We start from the raw sequence: 12,281 nt of genomic DNA, 5'->3' as shown, positions 1-12,281 counted from the left end.
TAGATGGTAATGATAAAAACTGAGGAACTATAGCAGGTTTGTGCTTATGGCACATAGCCATAGACGTTGCCTTATAGATAATGGGATTATGATGCTTGTCCTGTTTTCTGTTCATTAGGCACTAAGCCGAATACATTTAACTTAAACCGGGAGTCACTACCTGGATTTGTCCAACAAGATATGCTAATTTTAGTTTCAAACATGCTGACCAATGGCAGTATGCTCAGTATCAACATGATGATTTATTTCGTACTGATGAAAAATATACTCTGACTTAGATTGCTGAAAAATTCTGAGTGATAACGTAATATCTTTTTAAACCTTGTAATAGAGCAATGTGATAAAACAATTACGTATTTACCTGATTTATTTGATAATAATGGTTAGCAATTCATATTTAACTAATGGTAAGACATTTCTGTTCTACTAACGCTGTGTCTTTATGGTCTCCACTCCCTGCAGCTAATCTGGGTTTATGGGTCACTAGAGATGGCTTGAGCTGACAAATTAATTGAAGACTGAATTCCATAGACAATATGTGGTGAGTGCAACACAGATAGAGATAGCCTGGAAGAGTTTAGAACAATCCTTCATTGTCTCTAAATCCACCTGGCATCTGGGAAACTAAACCAGGGTGGGGTTAAGACAACAACCCCTTTGCCCCGTGATCTGCATGGGAGGGGAGGAACCAGCCATAAATAAGCATTCTTAGTGTCGGCTATATAAAGAACTCTGCATTTCTGTAAAGGTTATGCTGCTCAGCCCAACAGTCAAGAGTGTTGGGTTAAATAGTCTCATTATTGCAATAATGAATCGATATTAAATAAAGATGTTGGTTTGAAGATGGTTGTCCAGGTCTCTCTGGATTTCCATGACACTAGACGGCCGACAATGTGCATAGCAAACGCTGTGCATGTCGCCTCAAGGGTAAACTACCCTTAAAAGTAGCGTTATGCGTTATGACGTGCCTTGCATTGAATCCAGGCCTTAAGATGTATGGAACACAACCACACACTATTTTGACCCATGATTGTTTACTTTAACAGTGAAGTACAGATCCCCACATTCATAAAGCATTTCTCTCTGTCTCAACTCAGAAAGGCACTCACGGTGAAAGCTCTCTCTTCGGGAGGACAAACATTAACATACATTCAGTCCTTCACGTCCAGTTGTCATCAAGTAAAGTCTTGAGAAAATAAAATGCCTGAAAATATTTTTCAAAAGCATGAAAAAGTATTGATACGAGGTATTGTATAATAAAATATAGGCTGGATATAATCTCGTCATCTATCATACAGATTTTTTAAAACAAATTTTCTCTGTTCACTTGCACTGTTTTTCATAATCAATGTCATTATGTTCTCTCGATTCATGAAACTTCCCATCCCTCAATCCTCCCACCCCGTTATGCTGCAAGAAATACCTTGCCATAAGGAATCACCGAACTCTCCCAGCGAGCTCTCTAGTCACCGGCCGGCAGATAAGTTGTTGAATGTCTCCTCCCCCATTAGAAATGACTGATCTTCAATAGTTTGATCGCTAGAGGTAGTACCTGGTGAAACTTGGCCGTAATTGTAGACCCCTAGAATTACTGGGCCAGCCCAGAGCAGGCTATGTAGGTCTTCCCACAGTCCTCACATTGGGACTTGGGCATACTGCCATGGATGTGGGCCCTGTACCTGCTGAGATTCCCCCTCTCTGAGATCCCAGTGCCACATTCTAACCAGAGGTGGTGGATCAGCATTGTGTTTAAGCATGTTCCTACTTTCGTTGAAGCGTCTGTCGCAGCAGGGGCAGGGGAACGGCTTCTCCATGCTATGAGTGTGAATGCCTTTCCCAGTCGTGCTGGGATTGAAGGCCTTCCCGCACTCCTGGCAGGCACAGTCTTTGGGTTTCTTTTTGGGTTCCAGAGACAAGGAGTAGGACACCACCACCACCTCTACCTCTTCCTCTTTAACCTCGACATTATGATGTTTTTTTTCCTGTGCCGCAGCGGGGACACCCTCGAAGAGCAAGGATGTCGGCGTCTGGGTCATCCTGGAGGGTCTGGGGGTCGAAAGGCACCCAGGTGGGGTCCTCTTCCCTCTCCTTGTCATCTGACTCAGAGTCTGAGCCCAGCATGTCAGAACGGGAGCGGCTGGCGTACTCAAAGCCCTGGCTGGCGTACTCAAAGCCCTAGCCAACTACGGCTAACTTACAGTCACGTCAAACAGTGCAGCCAGAATAACAACAGTAGCTGCATTTACGTTTGTTTAAGCTGTTTTCTAGTGACATTTATTTGAATACATCCAGGACAATGAGCTAATGAGGCGTAATTTCGCCTGGCATAGAAAATGTGCTCACTCGTCAAGACACTGTTGTTCAGAGGAGCTAGCCAACAACACAGCTAACCCAATCACTTCAAACTGAAGCTGGAAAGACTGCAAACTAGCTGCACTTCGTTTCATTTGACATTTTTTTCAACTAATATTTATTTGTATATACTGTATCCATAACAATTATGCCAGGTGATTCATGATTTCGACTGGCTGAGAAACGCTGCCTGCCTGCCTGTCTTGTCCTAATTCCCAACATGTTCATTACTATGGGACAGCTGGAGATCGAATTTGAATATTGAAACAATTTCTCAAACGTCAGAGAGACAGACAGCAAGGTTTATACAAATCTCCACTGTTGGAAACTAAATGTTAGTCTAAAAGAAATGTGAGATAATGTCTTGATGATTTTTATAGTGGAGACCAAGTTTATAAATTGCCTGGCTGGGCTGATGAGACAGTAGATTGCGCAGTCAGATGGAACAGAGTTTTAAACCGCATTCCAGACGGTGTCTATTCCACAAGTTTCCACGGGGAAAAATCTATGACATTAAAATGCCTATACTGTTTCGTTGGTGGACAGTTGATTTATGAGCACCACCTAATGCACAGGAGTGGAGAGGACTGAGGAGTTGAAAATGACCTGCAGTGCTCAGCTCTGACTTCATCTCAAATCGTCTCATTTGTATATATTTTTCATGTTTTTTTGTTGTTGCATATTCTCTTATCGGTATGTGTATTTTGATTACCTTTGACCTCAACATTGATGAATCTGTACTGATATGATTTTCATGTTATGACCTGTTAGCACTTCTATTCACACGGTGTCACCTTGGTCATGAGAGTCATCGGTCACAATACAAAAGACAACGTTTTGAAATCAAGATTTTCCATTTTATTGAAAAGTTGGCCAGGATTCTGTACAGCAGAGAGGGTGTGCGATGCACAGGGTCAGGAAGTGGGGGGAGGATATAGAAGATCCTTTTCCCATGGTACAAGGTCGGACCACAGGAGAGAAAGAGAGGAGTAGAGATAGAGAGTGATGGAGGGGTTGTCTGATTTTCAGGTGTTCTCTTGCCAGGCGGTCCCTCTTCCTTGCTGTTTCAGATTGTTGGCTTCAGCCAGGGGTTCAGCAAGGCCTCAGACATCTCTCCCCCTCTCTCTCTCTTCCTCCGCCCCTCTCCCTCTCTTCTGCTCTTTCTCTTTCTCTCCTTCCCTGAGCCTCACTTGCTGGCCATAGTGTAGCATCCCTGCTGGTGCCACTGCATGTCGCGGATACGCCTCACGGACTGGAACTGGGGGTGGCGGGCGCCATACTCGTTGAAGTGTTTGAAGTCGCCCTTCTCCAGCAGGTACTGGGAGCCACGGTATCCGGGGAACTGGTAGCCCACCCAGCTGGGGGTGTGGATGGAGAAAAAACAATGATGTCACTACGTAGGTCACTACAGACGTTCTCCCACAGTCTTTTCTTTCTAGTTCTATGTGTTCTTAATTGTGAAATTAAACTGATTGCTTTCGCTGAATTGTTGAACTGGCAACACTTACGTTCCGCAGCTGACCATGATGCTGCCGACCCTGTCGGTGAAGCCGTAGGAGAACAGAGAGGGAACGTCATCGTCCATGATTTCCATCTTACGACCCTTGAACTCTCCAACCTCGTACAGGCAGATCTTGTGCTTCTCTGGGTCCTGGGAGAGAGGGGAAAGGATAGAGGTGTGTGATTATGAGGGAGGTCTTCCAAAGGAGAGACATTTTACAGGAGAGAGACAAAGATGGAGAGAGAGTTATAGAGCAGAGAGAGAGAGAGAGAAAAGTCAGAGAGAAAAATGAGAGAACAGAATTGACAGATGACAAAGAGAGAGAGGAATGGTGGAAGGCGAGAGGAGTGTACCCACCATGCGGACGGGCCTGAAGGACAGCAGGTAGTCGTTCTTCTGGCAGTTGCTCCAAGAGTCCCAACGGGGGTACTCTCCCTTCTCTAGGATGTAGTGCTCACCACATAAGTTCATCTGCTCGAAGCCCACGAAGCTACACAGGAGAGAAAGGCAGTGTCACATGACTGCACAGCCGCGTTGACATATCTAATTATGATGCCACTTCTACCATTATCCCACAAAGCTACAGAGATAGCAGGACAATATTACATTACTAGCAACTAACATATAGTTAAAGCAACTGGAGTGGTTGACTTACGGTCCACACTCAACGCGGAGGGAGCGGACGCGGTCCATGCCCATCTCACACACGTTCATGCACTCGTTGCTGATCTCAACCATGCGACCCTGGAAGTTCTCCTGGTCGAACACAAACATCTGGGGGGGCAGAGAAGGAGAGAGACAGACAGATGAGTACAACATAAACGCTGATGATGTCTGACTGTATCAGTGATCCACTGGTATTCCATTAGATTGGATCCAGGAGAAGTCCTGTTTAGTTGGGGGCTACTTGCCTTGTAGGACATCATGCCCATCTCGGACTTCTTGCTCTGGGTAGCCTTCCCATCGGTCTGGGAGGCAGCCTTGGACTTATCACTGGACATGATGACTGGAGGGAGAGAGAGAGGGGGATGAGCATGGAGTGAATGGAATGGATGGTATCATGGGAATAGAGGGATATTTGGGGAAAGGATGGGGTTGGGGACACAGTCTATGTGTTTTAATATAGTGATGTGTACTATCAATGTGACATGTATTATTATAACTAGCTACTTGTAATTACTGATTTGAAAATGAAACACTTCTGTCTCCCACCCTCCTTCCTTTACCTGTGTATGCAGCGACCAGCATGTGTATGATGTATGTTTGTCTGCTGCTCTTACCTGTGTGTGTGTATGTGATCTGCCTCACTCTGAGAGTGTGTGTGGCTCGGAGCGTGCCCCACCCTTTTATACGCTGGCGCCCAGAGGAGGGGGATTAGACACAGAGAAACAAACCTGCTGAGGTCAGAACCACGGGACAATAGAACCACCGCATCATCAGAGAGGGACAGCCAGAGGAGAGGGGGCCAGCCACAGGGACCAATGAGTTCCATAGTTCATTGAGAAGGATTGGAGGGGGGTTGATAGTGGAACACTGGTGATAGGGTCAACCACAAACAGATCAAGTATCTGAGAGATAGAGACAGAACACAGTAAAAGTATATGTTATAAGTAAGCACACAAAATGAAGTTTTTATAACCAGTTACAAAGACCTGTATGTACATGGCTATTGTGTGGGATATTGGTTTAATTCATTGTGTCCATGATATTTACTGAATAGGCTCCCTATTTACACTAGGAGAGGACATGTGCATTGTGCTATATCATCTGATCATGATTGTAATCAGTCACCAGTTTACGTTAGAAAAGGAACATTTCTGGTCGTCTAGTCTCGTCTCATCGCAATTCGTTTTGAGACAGTTGAATCGGAGCTCAGGCCTGAAGCCGTCATTAATAAATACTGTTTAATTGATGCATTATTGGAACTCACATTATCAGACTACATGGTTTTGATTAAGATAGTATAATGTCTATAAGGTGTCAGTATGATTTAGGTGAAGTATGAGGAGTGACGTTGAGTGGTGCGGTGTTAATTCATTATTTTATTTTTGCCTTGATACGTTTCTGTGTTTGGAGGGCCCAGGATATTATGGACAGTATATAACTCAAGGATGGATGTGTGGCATGATTCAGGCATGTGTTTGTTTGTGTGTGTTTGGAGACTGAAGTAATACTATTGAAGATATGTCAAAAACGTTCTCATACTCAAACTTTTCCATCCTGTCCATTTTATATTTTATGCATATGTGTATACTGACCCTTTTTTCCGCCATTAATCCCCCCTTCTATCCCGGTCTTTGTGACCGCCACACGCCAGACTGCTGATCAGCACGAATTGACCGGGTTACTATTGTTCTTTTCTCATTCTGGGCCAACTCCGATGGACGTGCACAGAAAGGACTGGCGTTCCATAACATGTGCTGAGCTGGCGTGTCGCGCGGTTTCGATGGAACGACCAACAAGAACAGGAGCACGCTGTGGTCCAGTGTTCCATGTGGGGAAAAAGTTACTGTGCGCGCCCCAAAGCCCTGCACAATGGACGCGCTCCAAGAGGCGCGCTTCTCGTCAGTCCATATAAAACTGAAGCGCCAGGATCTCTCAAAAGCTCTTCGCGAGATAGCGTTAAGCGCGTGCCACTCCCGAGCTCATCACGAATAAGTGCCAAACTAGGTAAGGTGCCAACTCCGTTACGAATTTAATGAAAATTATATGGACAGTAAGATATATTATAATGGGTTTATTCAAGACGCTTTTACACATTAATTTTAAACTCACCAAAAAGCACTAACCATGTAACAACACGTTAACCTGCATTGCACATTGCATAGATTGGCTACATAATGTATGAACTCGTTTAACTTATCCTGGTTTCCATATTGCGCTGTTGCATGCGGGTGTAGCCTACTAACTTGAATGGACAATAAACGATGTGCTGTCTTATCGCTAGTCTTATACGACTGGCTATACTAGGGAGCAAGCTTGTTAGATAAAACAAAGTAATGTTGCTTAATCATAGATTCATTGATCGGCATTATTAATATACCATTTAGTTTAGGGGACAGGTCGTTCATCCAAGACTGTTTAGTGACATTTGTGACGTGTTAAAGGAATAGGTTTTGGTGTGACATTTATACTTATTCGTGTACACTTGAATACCAGTGTGAAGCTTTGATTCTATGTTATTCCGTAATATAATAAAAAATACAAATAAAAAAAATGTTTACTCCATATGTGTGTACTGTTGGTGTTGAGGTGACCAAGTGTTAGAGAGTTGGGGAGATTGTGTAACTGAATGTCTGCCCCTGTCTTTTAGGTGTAAAGATGCACAGAACAACTAGATCCCCAATGATGCAAACCCTGGTCAACTCGGGAATGGGCATAGCTCCTTTCTTCAAGGTAACACACCTTTAAATTGAGAGACATGCAGGGGCACACACCTTTGCATACGTGGAATGGGCCCTGTCACCTTAAATGTCCCTTTCTCTACCTCATCTTCCATTTCTTCCCCCTCTCCCTCTCTCTGTAGGTGACTGTGTTCGAGCAGGAGCACTTCCAGGGCAAGTGCCAGGAGTTCACCTCTGAGTGCTGTAACATCCACGAGTGTGGTCTGGACATCATCCGCTCCATCAGAGTGGAGAGTGGAGCGTGAGTCTCACGCTGTTCTGTCTGTTTAGTGTGTATGATTGATTAGGGATAGAGGAATACAGGTGTGTACTCTGTGTGTCGGTGTCTGTGTCTGTGTGTGTGTGTGTGTGTGTGTGTCTCTATAGACTGTACTGTGAATTGCTTACTTACGAGTCCTTTCCCAACAATGTTAAAAAGTAAGAACATTTGCAAATAAAAATGAACAATAGTAACACTATAAATAACAATAACGGGGCTCTAGAATGTGAACGTGTGTGTATGTCATCAATATGCATGTGTGTGTTTTGTGTGTATGTGTGTGTGTGTGTATGTGTGTGTTGGACTGTCAGTGTAAGCATGTGTGAGTGTGCGGAGTCATTGTAAGAGGGCCAGTGTAAAACAGGGACAATGCAGTAGCCATTTGATTCAATTGTTCAGCAGTCTTATGACCTGGGGGTAGAAGCTGTTAAGGAGTCTTTTGGTCCCAGACATGGCGCTCCTGTACCGCTTGCCGTGCGGAAGCAGAGAGAACAGTCTGTGGCTTGGGTGACTGGGGTCTTTGACAATTTTCCCGGGCCTTCCTCTGACACCGCCTGTTATAGAGGTCCTGGATGGCAGGGAGCTCGGCCGCAGTGATGTACTAGGCCATCCGCACCACCCTCTGTAGCGCTTGCGATCGAGGGCGATGCAACCAGGCAAGATGCTCTCAATGGTGCAGCTGTAGAAGTTTTGGAGGATCTGTGGGGCCATGACAAATCTTTTCAACCTCCTGAGTGGGAAGAGGCGCTGTCGCACCTTCTTTGCGACTGTGCTGGTGTGATAGGACCACATTAAGTCCTTGGTGATGTGGACACAGATGATCTTGAAGCTCTTGACCTGATGAATGAGTGAATGTGTAGACTGTGGGTGTTTTGGTTTATAGTATAGTGGCTGGTTCAGTGTGTGTGTTTAAGATGCTAGTACAATGTGTTTAACTCTCTCTCTCCCCTCTAGCTGGGTGGGCTTTGAGCACCATGATTTCCAGGGCCAGCAGTTCATCCTGGAGAGAGGAGAGTACCCCCACTGGGACGCCTACAGCGGCTCCCTGTCCTACCATGTGGAGCGTCTCATGTCCCTGCGTCCCATCTATTGTGCTGTGAGTAAAGTGTGAGAGGAGAGAGAGAGAGAGAAAATGTGAATGTGTATCAATGCATTTTTTGGGCCAAACATATTCATTCTTCTCCTTGAGAAACTCCCCCAAAAATATTGGAATATGTTCATCTTTGTGTGTGTGTATGTAACAGTCCTCTCTCTCTCAGTCCCACATGAGCAGTCGTATGATGATTTTTGAGAGAGAGAACTTCATGGGCCGCAGTGTTGAGCTGTGTGACGACTACCCCTCCCTGCAGGCCATGGGCTGGTCCATGCCCGAGGTCGGCTCCATGCACGTGCAGTGTGGCGCGTATGTTAGCCTCTATTATTCACCGCAAACACACACACACACACACACACACACACACACACACACACACACACAACGGGTGAGCAAACAGCTGTGGAAGCTGTGGTTTCATCCTTTGCGCACACCATTGATACACATGCCAGAGACACCAAAACGCAGTGTTACTTAATATCCCCTATCTTTTCCCTCAGCTTTGTGTGCTACCAGTTCCCCGGCTACAGGGGCCAGCAGTACATCATGGAGTGTGAGAGACACAGTGGAGACTACCAGCACTGGAAGAACTGGGGCTCCCACTGTCAGACCCCCCAGATCCAGTCTATCCGCCGTATCCAGCATTAAGAGGGGCTAGAGGCTGAGAGCCCCACGGACAGCAACCCCATACCCCCCCTTACCCTGACAGGAAGAGCAGTTGCCCCTAACTACTAATTCACCACGTACCACTGACACTCACAGCCGCGCGAGGTACGATAACAGACTATATCGCACTGTAAAAGCACAGGGACACGCACACACATACATACTGACACTCACAGACGTACCTATACTGATATAACACACACCGTGTCTTTTACCAGGTTAGAGCACCCGCACACAGACACACCTGCGCTGTTCTACCTGAGCCTGAGCCCCCCCCCCCCAACCCCTCTGTCCAGGCCAACTGGGCTGAGCGGGGAGCCAAGCCCCACACCGTGCTCGAACCAGAGGAGGAGTCAACGTATCCTCAGAAAACAGTTTCAAGATGGCTGCCTCTGTAGCGCAGCTCTGATGTGATGTGTGTAGAGGAGGTTGAACCACAGGTTACTTAATAAACTAATGCTCACTTCAGTCGTTCAGGCCTGTCCTATCATTGTGTGTTGTGTGTGTGAGTGTAGGACAGGGGTCTCCAACCTTATCAAGCATGAGAGCTACTTTGAACAAATTAAACATGTCACAAGCTATTCCTTTTTTAAAAGCTTTTAAATAGGCATATTCTTCTCTTCCCCGGGTCCTTGGTGTACAAGAGAAAGTAGTGCACTGTTTTGTTAACATACCTGGTAACATAATGGTTCATAAACAACTTTGAGGGGGGCCCTATAAAATCTGTGATTTAAAAAACAAACAAATTCAGTTATATATTTGACCAAATTATGTTCTCTGTTGTATTTTTTTCACGACAACAAAATTGGATGTGTTGAGTCCATGCTTAAATCACATCTGGAAGAAAACTAACAAATGTAGTTTTTGTGTAATTCCCCTTTAATTGTGTATCTGGCCCTATTATTGCGAATTTAGCAAGTGAAGAATGTGCCATCTAATGTGCTGGCATATCGATGGTTCTGTACCGCTGCTGCTCATTTTATGGCAAAGTTTGCAAATAACAAATAATAGATACAAATGATATACTCACATATGATATACTTTTGCCAGGTTAGCCTACTTTGCAGTTAACATTTAATTGAGAATATTTCGGGGAAAGTACTGAGTGATAGACAAACGCGCGCACCACACAGACAGGGGCAATATTGCTGGAAATTAATTGGCATATAGTGTATTATGTTTGGCGTTTTAACCCAATAGCGGCTAACCAGGGCTGGATTAATGTCAATGCTATGTTGATTAGATAGCAGCTGGGAGCTTGCGGTGTCTGATACTTGTTAGATTTGTTTATGACAGTTTGCGGTGGAACACATGAAAATCGCATGTAGTTTCAGGTGGGCTGCGAGCTACTGGTAACTCGCGATCGACCTGTTGGGGACCTCTGGTGTAGGAAATCTATAACACATGCCATACGGGAGGCAACTTTGTAATGATCAGCATAATAAGCATCTTAAGATGTGATATTTGGTTCTAACATAATAAGTCAAGGGCTTGCATACTGCATGGCAAACCCTCTAATAAAAATGGGAACAACTGAAAAACGACTCCACAAATGAACCTGTTGCGTTTTACAAAAAATGAATACCCTTGTGTCAGTCATAGAGATCACCGTCACCACCTGCTGACCACTTAAAGACACTACAACGCCGTGACAGACATTCAAGCTATTTAGGCTGCACTAAAAATAGATTCACACAAGGACACACAGGTATTAAGAACATCTTTAATCTCGTAATCTGGTTATAAAACTGAAAACAGTCAATCTGCTGGGGAGAACAGTAATAATGAGAAGCAACAGCAAGAACAATGATGACAACAAGACCCATGAGGTGAAGTGATTTCATTCTAGAACAGTCAGAAGCAGAATCGGATGATGGTAGGCCTGTGATGATTGACACTCAACCAACCAGAGCCCTCAATTCCTGCGAAACTAAACTAACAGCCGTGTAAAACCCGATTTGGTGGCAACTCACCCAAAAAAAAAAACATTTGCTATATGAACCCAAACTCCTCTCTACAAGAGGCCAGTAAAAGCTTGTGTTTTTCTACACGGGTCATTGAAAGCCTAAACACAATGATGTGTTTAAAGGTCTGGGCAGTGAGATGTAGACAAAGAAACAGAACAACTGACACACACATTCAAAACTGCCAATCTATGTGTTGAAAAGTAGAACTCATGCACAGAGCTGGGTGAGGTAGAAATAGGTACAGCAACGTATCAAATACTTCCTCTTATTTTTATATATTTTTTTTTTACCTCCATTCGTCCTCTTCTGTTTAACAATTGGTAACTTGGATGAACTCAATCACCCAACTTTCACAAACACCCAAATCCTCTTTTACGTAAACATTCCTGCTTCTCCATCAAGCAGAAACCTGTACATTCCTCGTTGTTTTGCGATGGCTGTCTATGTGGTAGCCCTCTGAGTTTGTACTTGGAGATTTGTCCATACCTCCTGTCACCTAGCAGGGAGGGGGAAGCAGGTTGGTCACTCTGTAGGGAAGCAGGGATAGGGCGGGCATGTTTATACTGAAGAAGTAGAAAAAAAAGACTGATTAGAGTTGAGTGTGATAATCTGACTGCTCAGTCTTGATCATGTAGGCTACCGTGTGTCTGCAGTCCCCTCAGTCAGAGCAGAGATGACAGATCCGATAGAAGGGGCGTGGGTCCAACTCTCCTCCAATGACATTGATATCTTCCTCTGAACCAAGCCCCGCTAAAGCCCCCAAACACATCCACTTCCTCTTGCTCCCAGCTTCCTGTTGACTCTTCGATGTCCACCTGTTGTGGACATCAAAGGATGGGAGACTGGAGGCTTTACTATCCCAGAATGCATCTGAACTGGGACCTTCCACTCTGCTATTTGGATTGCTGGGTTGTGGAGTTCTGTTGTCTGTCATCCATTCTTCTAGATGCTCTTCAATCGCTCCGATGTCCTCCACATCCATTTCTTCTTCCCTTTTCTCCATCTCTTCATCCATACATACGTTTCTCCCTCTCTTCTG

The 12,281-nt window shown here is 44.9% G+C and overlaps 2 protein-coding genes across 2 annotated transcripts; one reads left to right on the top strand and one right to left on the bottom strand.

The window, feature by feature from the left end:
• Window positions 1-3,187: 3,187 nt before the first annotated feature.
• On the bottom strand, window positions 3,188-5,185 carry LOC118363519 (beta-crystallin B1-like). The gene is made up of 6 exons (XM_035744455.1): window positions 5,134-5,185; window positions 4,765-4,859; window positions 4,509-4,627; window positions 4,211-4,343; window positions 3,861-4,003; window positions 3,188-3,710 (listed from the first exon to the last, which is right to left on the bottom strand). The coding sequence occupies exons 2-6, from the start codon at window positions 4,852-4,854 to the stop codon at window positions 3,539-3,541; spliced, it is 657 nt and encodes a 218-aa protein (XP_035600348.1). The 5' UTR covers window positions 4,855-4,859; window positions 5,134-5,185; the 3' UTR covers window positions 3,188-3,538.
• A 1,145-nt stretch (window positions 5,186-6,330) lies between these two features.
• On the top strand, window positions 6,331-9,743 carry LOC118363518 (beta-crystallin A1-2-like). The gene is made up of 6 exons (XM_035744454.2): window positions 6,331-6,523; window positions 7,167-7,249; window positions 7,380-7,498; window positions 8,471-8,612; window positions 8,776-8,918; window positions 9,110-9,743. The coding sequence occupies exons 1-6, from the start codon at window positions 6,346-6,348 to the stop codon at window positions 9,255-9,257; spliced, it is 813 nt and encodes a 270-aa protein (XP_035600347.1). The 5' UTR covers window positions 6,331-6,345; the 3' UTR covers window positions 9,258-9,743.
• Window positions 9,744-12,281: the final 2,538 nt, after the last annotated feature.

The sequence above is a fragment of the Oncorhynchus keta genome, chromosome 30 (assembly GCF_023373465.1).
Source record: "Oncorhynchus keta strain PuntledgeMale-10-30-2019 chromosome 30, Oket_V2, whole genome shotgun sequence".
NCBI classification, from domain to species: Eukaryota; Metazoa; Chordata; class Actinopteri; order Salmoniformes; family Salmonidae; genus Oncorhynchus; species Oncorhynchus keta.
Note: the sequence above shows the minus strand (reverse complement) of the source record. Positions and strands in the feature narration are given on the sequence as shown.

What these genes read in the sequence shown, in the direction of transcription:
- LOC118363519 (XM_035744455.1), bottom strand. Translation starts at nt 4,854, where the DNA reads ATGTCCAGTGATAAGTCCAAGGCTGCCTCCCAGACCGATGGGAAGGCT. An exon ending in TGGGCATGATGTCCTACAAG is followed by an intron (nt 4,628 to 4,764) that starts GCAAGTAGCCCC and finishes CTGCCCCCCCAG; the next exon opens with ATGTTTGTGTTCGACCAGGA. An exon ending in CTCCGCGTTGAGTGTGGACC is followed by an intron (nt 4,344 to 4,508) that starts GTAAGTCAACCA and finishes TCTCCTGTGTAG; the next exon opens with CTTCGTGGGCTTCGAGCAGA.
- LOC118363518 (XM_035744454.2), top strand. Translation starts at nt 6,346, where the DNA reads ATGTGGGGAAAAAGTTACTGTGCGCGCCCCAAAGCCCTGCACAATGGA. An exon ending in ACGAATAAGTGCCAAACTAG is followed by an intron (nt 6,524 to 7,166) that starts GTAAGGTGCCAA and finishes CCTGTCTTTTAG; the next exon opens with GTGTAAAGATGCACAGAACA. An exon ending in GCATAGCTCCTTTCTTCAAG is followed by an intron (nt 7,250 to 7,379) that starts GTAACACACCTT and finishes CTCTCTCTGTAG; the next exon opens with GTGACTGTGTTCGAGCAGGA.